This window comes from Lactuca saligna, chromosome 8 (genome assembly GCF_052625555.1).
Source record: "Lactuca saligna cultivar CGN05327 chromosome 8, ASM5262555v1, whole genome shotgun sequence".
Classification (NCBI taxonomy): domain Eukaryota; kingdom Viridiplantae; phylum Streptophyta; class Magnoliopsida; order Asterales; family Asteraceae; genus Lactuca; species Lactuca saligna.
Window position 1 is genome coordinate 20,143,998 of NC_136424.1, and position 20,919 is coordinate 20,164,916.

The following is a 20,919-nucleotide window of genomic DNA, read 5'->3' on the forward strand; positions in this document are numbered from 1 at the left end:
GTTAATGGACATAGTGATTAACATACCTCTGGAATAATTAATTTTTCATTCAATATTGTTAAAGGACATAGTGATTAACATATGATATTTAAAATTTTCATAGGTTGCAAAACTATCCTTTGGGTCTTAATCGTTTAAACGTATCCAAACCTCTAAACTCATTTTAAAGTTGCGTATTTAATATCAAAGTTCTAAATAACGTAAGGCGTGACTTGGCGGCAATGTCAAGCTTTGTGATTTTCCGAGCCTTGGCGAGTCACGTCGTTTGTAAAGCGTGACTTAAGGCGATAATTTTTTTTATATAATTCATATTTTTATATGTATTTTCAACTATTATTTATTTTTATAAATATATATGAGTCAAGGCGGCGTTTTGGTAAGCTTGGCGGCACATAGAAGCCTTAGAGTCATAGCACGCCATGACGGAGTTATGATGAGCTTTTTAGAACCCTGTTTAATATATAATATGGTTTTTATATAATTAATAAATATTTATACATAACAATGGTTTCAATGTAAAAAAGCACAATTTGTATTTATACAAAAGTATGGTTTTTAAATGAAAAAAAATACTTATACATTTTAAAATGTATTAAAAAAATATTCATATAATTTTAAATAAAAAATGGTTAACATGGAACAAAACTGAAAAAAAAAAATGATATTCAATTTGGAACAAAAAAACAGAGTGTCAAAATTGAAAAACAGATTAAACTTAGTGCCAAAACCAAAAAAATGAAAACTTAATGTCTTTTGTGGATTTATTATTTTTATTTTGACACTTCATGTCATGTTAGCATGCTACGTTATCAAAACTGACATGTCATCATGTCACCTCAACATGTAACCAAGTTTACCGATCAAGTTGTCAGAATTGTAACAAATTGAAAAACACAATGTCAAATTTGGAACAAAAAAAAACAACATAACGCTAAATTAGAATTTTAATGTAAACTTAGTGCTTTTTATGTTTTTTACCATGTAAGTAAAAACTTACAACTATATTTTTATTCTTTTTAACATTATATAAATAGAACCTTATTGTAATAATAAATTAATATAGTAATTACTAAAAAGATTTATTTTCCCACCTAAATTACCAACAATAATAAAATCGTCAGTAATACAGACTGAATACAACAATAAAAAATAAAACTCTAAATTAGCATCGGATTTTTGATTTAATGTTGGAAAAGAAGCAGTTAAAAATTTGTTAGAAAATACCGATGGAATGAGATTTTTTTTTATAATAATAAGTGGTATAGTATTCAACTAATCCATTTTGGCATAATAAGTGTAATAGTATTTAATTAATCCAATTTGGCATACTTTCTGGACACAATTGAGGTCAAAATCGTAATTCAACAATTCTTACAGTGCACAAACCAATGGTTATTGTAACGTCCCGATTTTCAAGACAAATATTTTAATTTTATTTATTTAAAATATTAGTCTTAAACACATTATATTACATCTTTAATTTTAAAAGAGAGTTTGAGCGAAAATCTTAAAATATTATTTTAATGCTTTCGATGCAAGTACAATCATGCGTGAACCTTTCCTCGATCCGAAAAACAACCTGAAAAACAATTATTCAACAACTGTAAATCGATGCTTAGTGAATTCCCTCAAGACACCATATACCATAATATATATACAAGGCATATACATAATGACCTTCAACATAAAGCTAATCCTCACCTTTTTTCTTTCAGCATAAAACTGGTCCGCACTTTGGCCTTCAACGTAATGCTGGTCCGCTCGAGTATATTGGCCTAAAGTACAAGACTGGCCCGCCTTCAACTCCCCCCCCCCCCCCCCCCCGCGCACACACACATACATATATATATATATATATATATATATATATATATATATATATATATATATATATATATATATATATATAGTAGACAACAGTTACACACGACATGCAACTAACTAAGCTAGTCTAATGGCCAAATTGCATAGTACTGGACAACTATATCCTAATATACAAACGATACATAGTGGAATACATAATATAGTGAGAAGAACTCACCTGTACAATTTTTTATAGGATTAATTGTTAACCGGACAATTTTACTAATGAGTAACATGCCAACGAGGATTAACCTATAATACTATAGCTTATCAGTTCTTATAAGAATATGGTAAAGAAGATTAGATCTTTTACTAGTCTCAATGAATACTGAGAGTTCTATCAAATAAGGATCAATTAGACATGACAGTTGGGATGCATGACCATTTCAGCGTACAATCTTTCTAAAATCCATCAACCAAGCCAACATAACCATTCTAGACACCTTTTTTGTAAGTAGATCAACCAGTATTATAACTGGAATTACTGATAAATCTCATTTAAATATTCATAATAATGACTATGAATATAAATATAAGTTACCCTTAAAAGCCTAGTAAGCATAAGTTAACTTATCGAAAGTTTCTAACGAAAACCAGGATTTATGTAGACATAATTTCGATACCGAGCACTTCTATTCTTTAGGCCCTCCTATGCCGCAATATCTCATTAACTAGGTTCTTTAGAAACCCGAAAATACCTTAGAAGTTCGGATCTAGAGAGAAAAGTGGGAGGTTTTTGGTATGGAGAAAATGAATGAGCAAAATGGATATATATTGTGATTTTTCAAAGGCGCCTCGTACGCTTTGTTGGGGTGCGCCACACCTTTGGTCGGGGGTGTTGGCGTGGCTCCGGTAGGGTATCGACACGTGTCAGATTTTTGTAGTGTGTCCGATACACGACACGTTTCTTCTCAGGGAACACACAAGCGCACATATATTTTAGTTTTTTTGAAAATATCAAATATTCTTCATACGAGCTCCGTTTTCAACGTTGTTTATATTCACACTTAGCTATCGATGAGATCTATGACTTTTATTTAGACTCTGTAGGCTAGTTTTCACTTTATTTTTAAATCTATATTTTTAACATGCTTAGACTGTTAAAACACATATAAATCCGTTCTTAGATGTCTTTATATCGACATACTACTATTAATGAGATATTCGACTCTCTTTTAAATTGTTTTTTCCTAACAATCGACCAATCTTGATTTCGGTTTTTGTGTCGTACAATGCTATGTTGAAACTTCAAAAAATCAAACTTTCTTATGCAAAGTCAGATTTGGACATTCTCTATATGCCCGCTCTAGGTTTTATAACTACTACAATTTTCGTTTAGATTGCTTAGGCTAATAAGCAATCTATCTAAAATTCACTTTGTAACAACTCAAAATTTCAATAAAAAATTTCATTTTTAAATAACGAAATCATTTCCATAAAATATAAAATTCCAATCGCATTTGTTTTTAAAATCCATAACATCAGACAATTTATTCATAATATCAGAGTGTACCCAATAAAAAGCCAGAGAGTGCATGTCGCACCATCATGTAACACCCTATTCCTGGTATGTATTTAAAACATTATTTTTCTTCTTATTTTAGAAGCTACTCGACGATTCAGTGACCCTAACTCGTCAAGTAGCAGCGGGCCAGCACGTGAAGTTGGTGTGGCGACTCGACGAGTCCATATTCCTGACTCGGCGAGTCCGCCAGTCTGGATGAAGCCCTAATTTCCAGGGTGTGTACCCTATTTAAACATCATTATAGCCCCAAACCAGCCTCCTTCACCTCTCAGAGACTTATTCCCGAAACCCAAGCCTCCTTGAAGTGTGTGTGAGTGATTTTTGCCCTTGTGAAGGAATTTTTGGTGCATTGTTGAGTAAGAAGAAGAAGGAGAATGTAAAAGAACTCAAGAAAGAAGAAGTAGATCCATATTATACTCCTCTTTGGCCATCCTTTCTGGTAATAAATCTTTCATCTTGATTATTGTACTACTAGATCTAGTTTGTCCCCAAATTGATGGTTTTGATCTCAAAAACCCCAAATCCCTAGTGATGAAGCTTTGTAATCGAGCCATATCTCGGATCTAGCCTCTCTTGAGCTCCGGGAGCTCAAGAAGTCCACCTTTTGATAGCAATGGTCTTGTTTTAGTCAAATAACCCCCATAATAGCCAAGTTTGAGTGTTATTGCTTCATTGCATCATAGATACACGTAAAGTTAGCAACTTTACGTGTTCAGTTAGTCCCAGAAACCCAAATCTATGTATTGGATGCACTAAAGCTGATTAGAATCGACTGAATAGAAACTGCATGCCAAGGACTCGATGAGTCGTTCTTCTAACTCGGCAAGTCAGGTAGCGAGTCTTAGATTCCCGGTTCAGTAGTAGCGAGTCTGTTTAGTGATTGGAGTGAGGACTCAGTGAGTTAAGTCATGGATCTGAGTGTAGAGCGACTCAGTGAGTCTACGCCCTGACTCGGCGAGTCCAAGGCAATCTCCTTACCCATAAGAACAGACTCGACGAGTTGTTCATACAACTCGGTGAGTCACGGAATGGACGTGTTCTTATGTTGAAGGTGAACTCGACGAGTTGATCATACAACTCGGCGAGTCGGATGAAGGTTGGCACAATGTCAATAAGGAAGGGGAACTCGTCGAGTTGTGGCTAAACTCGGCGAGTAGAGTCGGGTAAGGAAACAAAAGGAAAGATAAGGACTCGACGAGTTGACGGCCCAACTCGGCGAGTCAAGTCAACAAGTTGTTGACTTTGACCAGGGGTAAAATAGTTATTTTACCTAAGATTAGTTATCATTGTTTGATTAAGTGTCTTTTGGGAATTGTAGCTAGGGAGTTACTAGAGCAGCAGTCAGACAATACTGATCAACTTTTCAGCAGACAACCTTACGAGGTGAATTTTCCTTCCAGTAGGAACGGGTCTACGACCACAATGACGACCCGTTTAGTTAGCAGTAGTTCCAAACTACGATCTGATGCAGTAGTTCAGTATGCTTGATGTCTTTGTGATACAACCATGTTATGTGTTATGTGTTCCGAACTATGGTCCGATACAATATGCAGTATATATGCTTATGTTACATGTTATGCTTATGTTATGCTATTATCAGTCAGTTCCGGACTTCGGTCTGATGTAGTGGGCGAGGCTCTAGTCAGTTCCGGACTTCGGTCCGATGCAGTGGGTAAGGCCCTAGTCAGTTTCGGACTCCGGTCTGATGCGGTTCCGGATTTTGGTCCGATGCAGTGGGCAAGACCCTAGTCAGTTCCGGACTTTATTCTGATGCAGTGGGCAAGGCCCAATATGTGCCTATTATATTATTGTATGGTATGGGGTAGTTTGGGGGAGCTCATTAAGATTCGTGCTTACAATTTCAGTTTTGGTTTCAGGTACTTTAGCTAGCAAAGGGAAGGGCTCGGGATGATGGCATGGCACACACACAGTTTAGCATGGGAGTTAGACTCTGATATTTTGATATGACCTTGATACTACTTTTGATTTGATAAATTTATTATGACATTTTGAGATATGCGATTCAAGGTTTTTATCTTTTGATATTTGATATTATGGTTTAGTAACGTTTTTAAACAAAATTTTTTAGGTTGTATTTTTGAGATGTTACACATCACACTGGGCTCTTGCCCTTAGATCTCGAAGTACCTGAAACAACCAACAAACTGTAAGCTAACGCTTAGTGAGTTCCCCATAACATACCCCACATAATCCACATAATCACATAAACCATATCAGTAATATAAGCTACATAAGTCATGCATACAAACATACAAGGATGCCCTAGAAACCCTCCAAAGTCTTACTCCGGGTGCCATGGGAACCCCCACATGGTCTTAGCCCACTACTGTTGGAACCCCCACATGGCCTTAACTACGGATGCCATGGAAACCCTCCAAGGTCTTACACCGGGTGCCATGGGAACCCTCATATGGTCTTAGCCTGGAATGACATGGGAACCCACACATGGTCTTATATCCAATTGCCTTAGGAACCCCCCTTGCGGTATTCCATGCAAGTATCACAAAGACAACTAGCATAACACATGCCATATAATCAACTAGCATGCCACATAACATATAATGGGCTGGCCTTGATGCCTTCGACCCATTGGTATGGTGAGGAGACTCACCTTAAATGCGAACTGTAGCTAAGTAGGTCCAAACTCCGAGTATCAGCTCTACCACCTCCCTAATCATAAACAACTCCTTAGACACAACTCAACCCTTCAAACCCTTAAAAGTTATCCCTGGTCAAGGTCAAAGTTAAAGTTAAAGTCAAAGTCAACACTCCGAGTTGACCTAACTCGTCGAGTTACCCCTGTAACTCATTGAGTCCATCCCAAAGCCAAAATCACGATATTGCGATCCAACTCGTCGAGTTTTCCCACAACTCGTCGAGTTCCTCCAGTTTCCAACCTAATCGAGGTAACCCCAACCTAACTCATCGAGTTCCCTTGTGAACTTGTCGAGTTCTTCAGCCTGTCAACTCATTTAATGCATTAAGCCCTTTTTCTCGAATCCAAAGTTTCCAAACTTCAGATCCTCTTTCATAGAGATGTCCAGAAGGGTAAAGTTTCCAGCTGTACCCGTAAGATTCACCTAATAAGCTCTAAACCCAAACCTTAGTTCCTTTAAGGAAGGTCTTGACTCATTAAGCCCTTGAACCCTTACTACAACGTTCCAAATTACAGATCTGGTATCCAAGGGTGGACAAAGCATGCAAAGTTTCTAACTTTACATCCATGCATGGTTGAAACACTCTCCAAGGTCCATTTTAGGCTTAAAAATGAACATGTTGCATGAATGGGACATGGAGGTTATTAAAGTTTGCAACTTTATTCTTGTAGAGGTCATGTAGAGGCCAGATCTACACCCTCAACCCCTGAAAACCTCTTTTCTTTGGGCAACTCAAGTCAAAGTCCCAAAACCAAGCCAAAACTACAAGGGATGGGATCTAATAAGCTACACGTCAAGGTCATGACTTTACACCTTAAAGATGTAGCCTTTGATGTAGAGTTTCTAGATCCAAGTTCACTCTTCCAAGCTTGATACTTCTCTCTTTAAAACCTCCTTCAAAGATTTCAAACAATCACTCTAAAACTCACAACACTCAATGAACAAGTAGAAAAATGGTCCAGGGTTTCTTCTGGACAAGAGAAGTTGGTAAGGAGGCCAACCCTTGAAGTTAAGTCCTTTAAATATGGTACAATGCCCGAAAAATTAGGGTTTTCCCTTCCAGCACCAACTCGTCGAGTTGAGGGTCCCCAACTCGTCTAGTAGGTCCTCCAATGTACTCGGCTGAAAAGTTTTCTACTCGACGAATTGGAGCCTCCCAACTCGTCGAGTTCCTTCCAATGCTTAAGAAAATAACTAGAATTAATTCATACCTGGACCAAGCGTTACACACTTTTTGCGATACACAGAGTCGTGTTGATTTTATCGTGAAACTTTGAAGAAACATAACTTCTTCATACGAAGTCAGATTTAAGCATTCTATATATCTATGCAAATCATATCGATATTTTCTACATGTTTATGATGTTTATCTTGGCTCAAAAGTAATATACACCTACTTCGTATTTTATAATAATTGCTTAATATAACAATTTATGAAAGTAGTAAAAATGGGGTGTTATAGTTAGACCAAAGTCCAAAATCACAGTTTGAGAAATTTATTGAGAAGTTTAGTTGGTGATAGTTGGAAACAATAGGATCTTACTGTTGCACAAGAAGAATTTTCTTATAACCAGTCAAAAAATCTCATTTGTGATTGTGTACAATAGAAGTCGAATTACACCATTTCCTACAGATTACTTATGGAAATGAACTTAGTAATCCATAGGAAATGGTTTCACTTTTACCAAGAATTTCGACAGACTATATATATATATATATATATATATATATATATATATATATATATAATATTCAATCATTTTTCCTAGCAAACTAGAGATGTAATACGGAGAATTCAATTCCTTCACTATTCCACTTGTAAATTAAGGTAAGGTTTTTATTGTTCCATCGATAATATTTGACAGATATTTTCCATATGTTAAATCTGCCTTTTTTATAAGATATATGTGAAGTTTCATATTAACTTTAAAAAGAGTTATTATGGAAAGATATGAGACTCCTAGGATACATTAATATTTCCCTTAGAGACGGTTACTCGATGAGGTCAGAGAAGGTTGTGTTATAAGCCACGGGGATGGAAACATGGGCTATGATACCACTTAAGATATATGTAGATTCTAATTTTAATCCTAAAAAAACTGTTAATTATGGAGAGATGAAAACTCCAACATATATAAAAACATAAGGGAATCCGTTATACCGATGTTTGATACACTAACATTTTCTAGTAATTATATTTTTAAGTGTATAACAATGGTATACATAAAGTATATACAATTTTATATTTTTCATATTACTCTCCAAAAACCATTAATTATGAAGAGATGAAAACTCCACAGTTTTATATTTTTCATACACTAACATTTTCTAGTTATCATATTTTTAAGTGTATAAAAATGGTATACATAAAGATTATACAATTTTATAACGTTAAAAGAAAGAAATTTATCATGCGTAAGTTCTCCCTATCATATTTTTACAAGCTTTAGGTTTATGAATCTATCAAAAAGTTGATGTATAATTAGCATATTTGTTATTATGGCTATAAGAAAAATGAAAACAAAATCAGTTAAGAAGTACAATTTGGTCATTTGCAAACTTATCCTTCTCGAAATTCCTCCATCCCTTGTGCATGTGGAAAGTAATGAACCAAAGTATGAATAAACTTTGAGTTCATCACTCCTTTTACAACACAAAGAATCCACCTTTACTGTCCCTCATTTTAGAGAGAGAGAGAGAGAGAGAGAGAGAGAGAGAGAGAGAGAGAGAGAGAGAGAGAGAGAGAGAGAGAGAGAGAGAGAGAGAGATACAAAAGCCAAGGATTTACATGAATATGAGAGAGAGAGAGAGAGAGAGAGAGAGGAGGGGGGGGGGGGGGGGGGGGGCTAGTATATATGTAAGAGAGAGAAGGGGAGAGAGACAAAGAGTTGGCAATAAAAAGCATTACATATCAAGAAAACTGAAACATGTCAAGGTTTAGTAACACTGTAATAGGTCTTTTGAACCTATTCACACTCTTAGCTTCAATACCGATCATAGGTGGCGCCTTATGGCTAGCAAGAAGCAGCGCCACCTGCGAAAGCTTCCTCCAAACACCACTTCTGGTCATCGGATTTATAGTCTTGATTGTATCTTTGACCGGTTTCATAGGTGCATGCTTTCACCTGGCCTGGGCACTTTGGGTCTACCTGGTGGTGATGCTGCTCCTGATCGCAGCGTTGCTGGCCTTCACCATCTTTGGGTTCATCGTGACAGGAGCAGGTGGTGGAATGAATGTTTCCGGCAGAGCATACAACGAGTATCACTTGGAGGATTATTCGCCATGGCTTAGGAAAAGAGTTGAGGATCCAAAGTATTGGATGACAATCAGAAGTTGTATTTTGGGGTCAAAGACTTGTAGGGATATTGTCATGTGGTCTCCTGTTGATTATTTGACTAAGGATATGTCTCCTATTCAGGTACTCTCTATTTCTATCGGATTTCTTTTAGTTTATTGTTATATAGTTACAGTGTTCAATCTTTGACCCATTAAGTTTAAGAAATTAAGCTTACCTTCTATGTATATTCAAATGAAGAAAATTCTCGTTTTTAAAAGTTACCAACATCAAGGATCAAAGATGAGACATCATGTTGTCTACATGGTAGGTGCTCCTATTGATGGATCCATATATACATATATACATATAGATCAAGTTAATTTAAGACAAACATATATGTGATGAGTATTTTGACATATATAGATTGTGTTAATATCAATGGTATCTACCATACTCATAATTCAAGTAAAATAATTTTAATTAAAACGGAACGGAATATAATATTGTTGATATAGTTTTGAGTATACAAATATATGGCTGAATATATTTGCTAAACTATACAATTGATAAAAAAATGTTATTGAAATTAAATAACATTTTTAAAAAAATGCTATTGAAGCATCAATACTTTCCTTACAAAAGAATTAGAATAACTTTTAAATTATGTTTCAAGATATGTACTTCGAATCTAATAACTATTTGAAGTTATTAATATATTAAAAAAATTAATCATGTAAAGCCATAATATATATCATCCTTCTTTAAAAACATACATATAAGAAATGATTAACTACATCATCTGAACAGACCACATCGTCTTTCCCTTGAGAGTCAATCACAGAGTGCTAACAATATTTGTGCGTTCCACGGCTTAACTCTAGACAGTCCGTATGAAATTTTGCAGCTCAACCACTAGGCTTCAATCTTAGAGTACTAACAACATGCGTGCGTTCCACAGTTTAACTCTAGACAGTCCGTATGGAATTTTGCAGCTCAACCACTAGACTTCAATCTGAGAGTACTAACAATATTTGTGCGTTCCATGGTTTAACTCTAGACAGTTCGTATGAAATTTTGCAGCTTAACCACTAGGCTTCGATCTAGGTCCAAACAAACAAGTAATATTAAATAAGTTTAGAACTATATACAAACATTTGATAATTATTTATATAAATTGTGTTTGATGGCATACTTATGCAGTCAGGTTGTTGCAAGCCACCAAGTGAATGCAACTATGGGATGACGATGATGACACAAGAATTAGATTGCTACAAATGGAGCAATGATCCGACCACATTATGCTACGAGTGTGATTCATGCAAAGCTGGGGTTTTAGAGAATGTGAGGAGAGATTGGCGTAAGCTCTCAGTTCTCAATGTCATCATGACACTGCTTTTGATCGGTATATATTGCATCGGTTGTTGTGCATTTAGGAATACAAGGAGGTCGGAGACAGATTACCCATATGGTGAAAACCAAATGTCCAAGATCCGACCCAGATGGGATTTCTTTTGGTATGCTTCTCACCACTGAAATCGAATGTACTTTTTTTGTCGTTTGAAAGGATGAAAGAGCAATTTTACAAGAGGGTATATCTGTGTTTTGAAAAGACATTAAAAATGAAAAGGGTAGATATAAGACATGTGTTTACAAAGATTACATATTTTCTTTACTTCGAAGAAATAACTTTGTTGTTGTGACTTTTTGCAGGTGGAGATGGTGGCATGACAGAAGACACCAGCTTTATTGAAAAGTAAATTTCAACAATCTTTTGTATTTTCGTAATTAAGCTCGACAGTTAATCTTGTTATAGAAGGTGAAGTACGAAGATGAGTAAGAATACTACTCTGTTTTAGGGTTGAATGTAATTTTGCATTTTGTGACATCTGTAATTATAGATTAAATATTTTCCCTTTATGAAAAACTTACTTTAACTTTTCTCTTCTAGCAAATCTCAATGTTTAGTTAATTTCATACGTCAATGTGTGAATTTGTAGCACAATATCAAATACAAGTGGACGGAATAGTGTTCACTTATTGTTACTCAATTGGGGTCATAAAGCGGTAGTTGTCACGTGAGTTAACTATGCGTTGTTAATGATGTTTTTATTTAATGCTTGATTTGTGCATGTTTAGTGGTGATTTATTTATTTATTTATTTATTTAACTGTGTTGTTCATGTTTATCATTAATTGTTGGACATGATAACTTTTTATAAGCAATTATCGTGTTAACTTTTCGCTGTATCTACACATGATTTCCTTGGATTCTTTGTGGCTGTTTAGTTTGCTGATTTTATAGCTCTCTTTGATCTTCGTTTTTAATGTTGTAGATTCTCTGTTTCTTGTTGAATGGAGTAAAAGCTTTGTGGAATCAAAGTATATCCAATTCACAAAGGGATTGAAATATTACCAATCAAATCAAAGTTGGAAAAATCTAAAATGACATAAAATCAATTTTGATCAGGAAAACACATCCTCCATCCTGATCTGCTGCAGCTATGTTCCTCTCTGGCCAGCATCGCAGTTGTCTCCACCTCCGGCTGCTGTGACACAGTGCCTCCGACTCCGACTACGACTACTTTGCCTCCGATATCTTCTGCAGGTAACGCTTTCGGTCTTCCTCCTTTCTCTTGCTATGTAATCGATTAGTGCTTGAAATTCCCAGATTTTATTTGCCCTAAATTCAGCGACTTCATAGAATCTTTTTTTTTTTTGAAATCAGAGCTGAAATCATCTATGTTGTATGGTTTTCTACAAATGCTGAAATTGGGTGATTTTTTTTTTTTTTTTTGAAAACAAACCTTCATTATCTTAAATTAGAGTATTATTTTTCTGAAATCAAATTATAGTTTGAGTATAGTTTGATGCTGAAATTTGATGTTATGCTGTTTGAAATGCTTAAACCAGATATGCTTTGGTTTTTGCTTGAATTATTTTCTACGAAAATCTGAGAGGTTTTTTTATCTGCGTGAATTCTTTTCTATGAAAATCTGATATGGTATATGATGATAAATCTTGAAAATCTAATCTGATTTATTGAAAATATGTAATTTGTTTTGCTTAAATGTTATTGAAACTAGATGTGAGATTCATGTATTATATAAGTTTATTTAAAAAAAAAAAAAACTAAGTATAAAATTCTAAGCATTTGAAAAGTATAAATTTATTAAAAAAAAATGAGAAAATATTGAATTATAAAAATTAAAGTGTTTTCTTTTTTTAAGTTTAAACAAAAAATTTAGATAAATAAATAAAGAAAATTAATTAATCTTTAATTTTGTAATTTTGAAATTAGAACGAAAATTCATTAATAGATTGATATGCATTTATTATTGAATATAAATACTATTACAATTAAACAAAATGAAAAAAAAACCATAAAATGACATGTGTAATAAAAATTAATTTAATATAACCATAAAATTACATGTGAAAAAATAAATGAAAATGTAACATGTAACAAAAAAGATTTTTATTTATTAGGGAAAATATTGAAGTGATCAAAGACATGAGAGGAGGATGTTATCTTTGTAGAGAAAACTTCAACTTTTCAAGTAATCATATCCTTCTTTTCTAATGTTTTTAATCAATTCAATAACATTGCAACATTTAAACAAAACAAATACATATTTTCAATAAATCAAATAAAAAATTCAAGATTTATCATCGTATACCATATTTGATTTTCATAGAAAAGAATTCAAGCAAAAAAAACAAAATCATATATTTTCAACATTTCAAGCATTTCAAACATCATAACATTAGATTTCAGATTTCCGCATCAAACTACACTCAAACTATAATCTGATTTTAGAAAAATAATACTTTAATTTCAGAGAAAAAAAGGTTTGATTTCAATAAAAAATAAGATATAATTTTAGCATTTGCAGAAAACCATACAGCACATGTGATTTCAATTCTAAAAAAAAACGATTATGTGAATTAGGTAAAACAACAAACTGGAAATTTCAAGCACTAATCGATTACATGAAAATGAAGACCGAATACATTACATGCACAAAATGTTAGAGGTAAAGTCGTCCAAGTCGAAGGCGCTGTGTTGCAGCAGCCGGAGGCGGAGACAAGGCCGGCGACGACAATGGCAGAGAGGAACATATTTTATAAAAAGCTTTTATCAATTAAGATGTATTTTATAAGAGACTACCAAACAAGCTAACAGGTAGAGCTGGTAAAAATCGATAAAACCCACTAATCAAACCTGAACCTAACCCAAAATTAGCGGGTCGGGTTGAGCTTTGCAACACATTTAAGTTAAATGGGTTAACCTGTTTAACCCATTTAATTAAATAGATTGGGTTGAGAAAAAATTATAAATTTTTTTTAACGTGTCAACTCATTTAACTTTAATATATATTTAATTAAACAATTATTTGAATATTATCATGAATTAATGAAAGTATTAATTTATAAATTATAATGTTGTACTATCATTTGTCTTTAAAAAAATTCAATAATAATTGTCATTCTTTTTCTTAGCACTGACAATACTAGTTACTCTCCAAAATAATTTTGAAATTAAATATTTTTAATGTGATTTGGACAATTTATATGTATTTTTGAATTAGGATTGTACTTTTGTCATACTTTGAAACTTTATTTACGTTTGAAACTAATTTAAATGATATAATCTTTAGTTAATTTATTTTTAAATGAGTTAACCTAAGTTTAACCAATTTATGTAGTAGGTTGGGTCGGGAACTACATAAACATGTTAACCTAGTGACAACCAATTTATCTAAAAGGTTGGATTGAGTTGGAAATATCAACCCATTTAAATAAACATGTTGGGTTGGGTTGAGAACTTTCAACCCAATTAATAAATGGGTTGAATCAGAACCCAATCCAGATCGATCCATTATCAGCTCTACTAACAAGTTAGCTCTTAATTTTTCAATAGTAGTTCGTTTGGAAAAATGGAAGAAAATAGGATGATATTATTGAAATAGATTTATTTTATTTAGTTAAATTAACAAAATAAGATTTATATCATTAGCACCTATCGCCGATGTGCATAATTTCTTTTTTTTGTATATAGATGTTATCTTTGTACCTCATGGTATAAACACTTTAGGACCCGGATGTTATCTTTGTAATAACAATGGACTTTTGTTTCTTTGTAATTTCACATTTTCATGTGTAGATAAGTTTTGTTATCCTTCTTAATCATTGTAATCTCTTTACTTTTTCTAGAATCAACCCGATTCTTGAATATAAAATGGTAATTTGATCCAAGCTATAAAAAAATGTTCAAAGTGATAAAACCTTCACATCTATTTTGCCAATTGCATTTATGACATAACTAGCAAAACATCTCATAACCACTTTGTACTGTGTTTGACATGCAATTGACTCCAACTAAAACTAATGTGAATGAGAGAAAACATTTTACTTTTCATCCCACCCAAAAAAACAAAAGAATCATAATGATCTAAGGCCTAATATACTTGCATATTGAGAAATTTCCCATTTTTTTTTTTTTCATCTTTAAACTTTTTCACTTCCATCTCTTTTGGGCTCTGTTATCCTTCCTTTAGCTGCAAATCTGTCAGATGCCAATCTTTCTTCCAATGCTCTTGCACCCCTTTCCCTGGAATTGGAATTGCAATAAGAGGGAATTGGAATTCAAAGAAGTTGAAGGTAGGAAACTGTTTTTTTTTTCTTTTTAATAATAATAATAATAATAATAATAATAATAATAATACCTTCTCCTAGATGCCTCAATGGAGTCAGAACCAGGTAATGCAGCACTACCTACAGTATACCCCCTTGTCTCAATGGAGCTTTCAGACCTTCCACACATCATTTGATGAAAAACTGAAGCAATGGGATCAATCAAAGGTCTGCAAATCAACAAGTTAAATTACATGAATGCCCTTCAAAATTGAAATCATATAAGGGTACTGTAGAATGTAGATCTTCATTAGAATACCTTAAAAATTCAGGAAATAAAGTAGAAAAAGCAAATTCATCACTAGGGTCACCCTTGATTTTAGTTTCTTGTTTTCTTTGAAAGTATCTGAGGTAGATCCAACCAATATACGTGCCAAATATCAAGATTGGAAAACATGTTTCTGCTGGCTCTTCTGTAAAGAAGCTCATAACAATGGACACAAATAACACCAAAGATGGCAACCACTGCATAATCCATAAACATAATCAAATATAGAAGAAAATTTATTTGGTATAAATTGAATACTTTCATATGTTTCATACCTTTGCTTTAATTCTCAATGGAGAGAATTCTTGGTCAGGAACTATCTGTTTGACACCAACAAACAGACCTGAAAGGGCCCCACCAAATCCAGAAATAGGCATGTAACTACAATAGATTAGAATTGTTAGATGTTGATATCTGTTCATGCAATTATAAGATAAATTTCTTCCATTGTTATTAACTTACAGATAATTTTCTTCCATTGTTATGTAATACAAGGAGATCGCCATGATGAATAGACACAGAGAAGTCAAGAGATTGACAACAAAGATGAATATCAAGAACTCTCTAGAACCCCAGATGGGTTCAAGGAGCTTTCCAATGAAAAGAAGACCCATTGTGCTAATAAGAATCTGGAAAACGAATGTAATGGATCAGTCTGTATACATTGTCCATATATGATTCGTTTTTCTCCTTCAAATGTATGAAAACTACAAACATAAACCCTAAAAAGGTTCGTACAATCGTACCCCATGTATGCTTTGTTCAATATACCCAGCTGTTAACAGATTCCAACCGAAAGGAATTGTCCTGTGATGCAAATTATGAAAATGAATTTAAAATTACGAAAACATCAAAACGAAACAGTGTGTTGTGGTGGAAGGAAGTTAATCGATACCTGGCAGGAATGAGTGCAACATAGGTAAGGGATGTAGGGAAGATCTGAACAGAAATGTGTATACAAACAAGAACAAACACTAGGCCTTTACAAAGTTTTGTAAATCCTGCAAACATGTTCGGACCCTGATCCAATTACCATTATCAAAAATCAATCAAGAAATTACAGTTGTGTTTTTAATTCTTTGGAAGAAACTTGAACATGGTTACATTTAAATAGATCTGGATATGATATCGAACAAAAAAGAATGAACACGAATCAAAATTCTCAGCAAACAGGCGCTTACTGCCGAAGAACTCATGACAACAGGGCCGTAAATTGAGAATGTTGATATGATTTAGGGCTGAATTGCTCGATTTGTTATACTTCAATTCTGAGTAATTTGTGATAAAAGAAATTGAGATGTCTGCTGGATGACCGGAAAACAGGAGACGACCGGAGTACGGCGGAGGAGATCTCAGTCGACGGGCCTTCTTGTTTAAAGTTTTTACTGATTATTTGATTAAAGCTTTTTATTTTTAACTGTGAATATTACTAAATTTTATTATGTTTATAAATTAATATAATATATATTTCTCGTGATTTTTTTATAACTATCCGTATTATGTAAGATAATTTTTCAAACGATTTGTTGATGAACAGTATATACAAAAAAGAATATTACTATAAGTCATAATAAATAAACTATTAAATTTATTGAAAAAGTAATACTACACAATCAATTTATTGTTATTTATTTGATTTGATCATAAAACTATATATATATATATATATATATATATATATATATATATATATATATATATATATATATATATATATATATATATATATATATAATAATGTAATAATTCATTAAACATACAAATTACATGTCAATTAAATCATTTTCACTTATTTTTAATGGATTCCAAGCCTACATACCGTTACAAACTTACAATCCTACGTAGATAGTGACTTGTACTAACGATGGACATGTCATATTTTTTATTTTTATTTTTAGTTTTATTATTATTATTATTATTATTATTTTGAAAATGTCACCTTAGAAAAATCAGTTATTGTTATTTATCCAATTTGACCACTAAACTAGTCATGTGCACAATAATTCATTAAATTTATAGGTTGCTTGTCAATTAAGTAACTTTTGTTAAATTTTAAACAGATCCTCGGTTACCTAGTTTACGTTGAAGTGTGGCGAGCCGATGAAACTTATGTAGTGGCGAGCCATGCCATTAGTCATCCACTTTTTTTAATATACCTTTTTTATATACTTTTTTCTAATTAATTTATATTATTAAACAAATATACGGGTCACACATTCAACTCGTCTCTATATCTTTCTCACATATACAACCATACTCCAAAAATGTTTAATTTTTTTTTTTTTTTTTTTTTTTTGGAAAAAACGAGTTTCACAAATCGGAACCTAGGTTCAATAATCGGATTAGGGCATGAACACCGGTGTGGTTGCGTTGAGCTGAATCAGGGCTTACACCTTTGACGTAGACGATGTCAAAGTTGAATCATCCTTATGGTTGTTGAATTAGAGTTGAAATCAATGCATATAAGGGTTTCCGTGAATGACGGTGGTGTGCTGCTAGAGAAGGGAGGAGAGAGAGACATCTCCGTTCGTATGCCACCGATTAGAAGAGAAGAATAGACGAAAAAACAATAAAGTGGTGTTGGTTCAGCTCCTATTGAAGGCCTAGTTTATGAGAAAGAGAAGAATGTTATGCCATGCTCTATTAATTTTATTAAAAAGTTAAAACATATAAGGAAAAAATCTCTTTGTAACACAATCAACTCTTATTATTTATCCCATTTGGTCACTAAACTATTTTTTTTCGCAATAGGTCACTAAAATTCATCGACACATCACATTTCCACATAGGCTCGGTAACTTGGATACGTTAAAAGATAACGAAAGTGACTTAATTGACATATAACTTATAAGTTTAATGATTTATTGCGCAATATATATATATATATATATATATATATATATATATATATATATATATATATATATATATATATATATATATATATATATTGATTCAATCGGGTAATAGACAATTGAAAATAGTTGATTGTGCTAGAATGATATTTTTTCTCAATTTAAATAATTTGATGCTATATAAACAAAAACGCTAATATTGTTAGTGATTTGTAAAAAACTATGTATATTATCTAAAAATGGAAGATTGATGGGACAATTTCTTGAAATTTGGAGGTTAGATCGATCTGATCCTCTTTTATCATTTTCTATAAAAATGCTCATTATGTCTAGCGGGCATTTGTTTTCTTTGTAACATATGTTTTAAGTTACACTTAGACTAATCATGTTTCATCATTTTGATTGGGTACAAATGATGGATATTAATCCGATTGACATTTGTATGTCAGGTTGGATGACACCATTAGGTAACATTATGCTTTTTGGTCTCCAAGTTGATGATGTTGAAGCTATTGATGAAGGTAGTTTCAATCTTTCTTTTCTTTTAATGAATATGTTACTTTTATACAATTCTAATACTTGAGTACTATTTGTTTATTTCTTTGTCAAAGTATGTTTAAATTGACAAGTATATGGATTGGAGAGGACATAGATAATGAGTTGGATAAATGGGGAAAAAGTAGTAGTAAATGTTTCAAATCCCGGAATAAGAGTGGATGATGTAGAGATCGAGGAGAATGAAGTTTATGCAATTGATATAGCCACAGGGCGGGCACAGTAGATGGCAAATTTTCTTTCTTTCTTTTTTTTATTTTATTTTTATTTTTATTGTTATTTTTATTTGCTTCCAGAGGAATTGGAATTCAATATTCCATTCCATACCATCTTTGGTTACCAATTGTCATGACCTTTTACATCCATACCCTATTCTTCATGAAAATCCTGGTAAATCAACTCATCAAACTTTACCCCATAAATAACCCAATTATAAGGGAATTTATGTATTTATTTTTTGAGAAAAGACTTCAATTTTTATCCATGGTGCAGTTATTTTGCAATGTGTATAAAATTAATGATTGTTTTGATTTCAAATGGATCTGATTGAATAACATATCATAAACTGTTAAGAGTTGTAACCAACTAAAACAGTTGATGACCCAGAAATCAAAGCATGGTTAGATTTATTTGTGAATACGAAAAATAAAAAGGTAACGTAAAAACAACTTGTTATATAAAGTTTGAAATTTGTTTTAAGCATTATTTATTAATTTTTTGTTTTGAATATTTTTTTTGTTTCAGGAAAGCAAGCGGAAACAGAGAAGGTGAGAAAAGATCCAATGGAGGAAAAAGCATCAAATGGTGGCCAAGAATGAAGATTTTGATATGTAATTTAATACTTGAAATACAACATTGGATTAGGAGGAATGTAAACTCAATATCTAAGCTATCAATTGCGCGCTATAGCGGTGCTATAGCGTTTTGCGGAGGTCAGGAACCGCTATTTTCAACTTAGCGTTTTCATTTCGCGGTACCACTATTAGTGACCGCTATAGCGGCGTTATGGGCGCTATTCCATTTTCGTTCACATTTAGGGTCATTTTGTTACTTTGTCAATGAAAAACTAGTTTTAATGATCTCAGTACACTTTCATTTTAAAATGCCCAAACAACTAACATAATTAAAAGCATTCAAAGCAACTACGTCTACCGACAACTCTCTTTCTCATCTTTTTTCTGTACTCACGACGACTTCAGCTGCTATGGTCGGACTCCATTAATGCTTTTTGTAAATCGAACCACACCCATGAGGCTACGACTTTGGAATTAACTCTTTATATCAACCATGTCCTACTAATATGATATTGAACACGGGCAATACAATTAATCTCTATTTGACACTTTGACACTACGTAGTTTCCCTATTACCATAATAGAATATTATGTTATGTTTTTATATGACTTTTTATGTTTATGATATTAATTCTATATAGACTTATAGTATTAATACTCAAATATATATAACTTCTATATAAATATAATATAAAATTATAAATTATACGTAATATTAAAAAAACGTTATATCACCGCTATACCACCGTGATAACCGCGATCTCAAATAGCGGCATGTGAGCGCTATTGAAATTTTGACCGCGATAACTGCATAGCTCAATATTGATTTGGAATAGACTTTTCAATAATAGTATCCACCAACTCAGAATATTACGTTGTTTATTTGCAACACTTTACACTGATTCTGGTATCATTTTTCTTGTGCAACTTATATTTAGTCTAACAAGTTTTAATTTTTCATGGTGTAATTTATTTCTATTTACAAAGTATCTTATAATTTATTAATTGTATATGTAACCCTTATATTATCTACAAAATGATATCCATTAGTATTTAAAAATAAATATGGTCCATTTTTTAAAAATATTATGGTTTTTTGTATAATTTACTGAAGATAATTGATTAATAATTATGAATTTTTACTATAAAAATTTATTTATTTTTATAACCGTAGTTCCCACGGGCTATAACCTTATATATATATAGTGACTCAATCGGGTAATAGACAATTAAAAATAGTTGATTGTGCTAGAATGATATTTATTCACAATTTAAATAATTTGATGCTATATAAACAAAAATGCTAATATTGTTAGTGATTTGTAAAAAACTATGTATATTATCTAAAAAAGGAAGGTCCAAAAAATGTGTCACCTCTCTCTCTCTCTCTCTCTCTCTCTCTCTCTCTCT

The 20,919-nt window shown here is 32.7% G+C and overlaps 2 protein-coding genes and 1 long non-coding RNA gene across 3 annotated transcripts; 2 read left to right on the plus strand and 1 right to left on the minus strand.

The window, feature by feature from the left end:
• The first annotated feature begins 8,921 nt into the window (after window positions 1-8,921).
• Window positions 8,922-11,282, plus strand: TET6 (tetraspanin6). Its single transcript, XM_078967196.1, has 3 exons — window positions 8,922-9,485; window positions 10,545-10,858; window positions 11,055-11,282. Exons 1-3 carry the CDS (start codon window positions 8,994-8,996, stop codon window positions 11,092-11,094), a joined length of 846 nt encoding a protein of 281 aa, XP_078823322.1. The 5' UTR covers window positions 8,922-8,993; the 3' UTR covers window positions 11,095-11,282.
• A 159-nt stretch (window positions 11,283-11,441) lies between these two features.
• On the plus strand, window positions 11,442-16,103 carry LOC145008613 (uncharacterized). Its single transcript, XR_013663565.1, has 4 exons — window positions 11,442-11,948; window positions 13,293-15,004; window positions 15,080-15,205; window positions 15,801-16,103. It is a non-coding gene; the product is annotated as an uncharacterized LOC145008613 (long non-coding RNA).
• On the minus strand, window positions 14,621-16,701 carry LOC145008611 (rhomboid-like protein 19). The gene is made up of 8 exons (XM_078967195.1): window positions 16,487-16,701; window positions 16,201-16,325; window positions 16,052-16,112; window positions 15,768-15,934; window positions 15,581-15,686; window positions 15,297-15,502; window positions 15,070-15,207; window positions 14,621-14,954 (listed from the first exon to the last, which is right to left on the minus strand). The coding sequence occupies exons 1-8, from the start codon at window positions 16,499-16,501 to the stop codon at window positions 14,852-14,854; spliced, it is 921 nt and encodes a 306-aa protein (XP_078823321.1). The 5' UTR covers window positions 16,502-16,701; the 3' UTR covers window positions 14,621-14,851.
• Between the last annotated feature and the right edge of the window lie 4,218 nt (window positions 16,702-20,919).

Bases quoted from the DNA above. Each gene is read 5' to 3' on its own strand.
- LOC145008611 (XM_078967195.1), bottom strand. The intron at 15,687-15,767 runs GTAAGTTAATAA...AATCTATTGTAG, and splicing joins ACAATGGAAGAAAATTATCT to TTACATGCCTATTTCTGGAT. The intron at 15,503-15,580 runs GTATGAAACATA...TGGATTATGCAG, and splicing joins CATTGAGAATTAAAGCAAAG to TGGTTGCCATCTTTGGTGTT.
- TET6 (XM_078967196.1), top strand. From the start codon at position 8,994: ATGTCAAGGTTTAGTAACACTGTAATAGGTCTTTTGAACCTATTCACA. The intron at 9,486-10,544 runs GTACTCTCTATT...ATACTTATGCAG, and splicing joins AGGATATGTCTCCTATTCAG to TCAGGTTGTTGCAAGCCACC. The intron at 10,859-11,054 runs GTATGCTTCTCA...GACTTTTTGCAG, and splicing joins CCCAGATGGGATTTCTTTTG to GTGGAGATGGTGGCATGACA.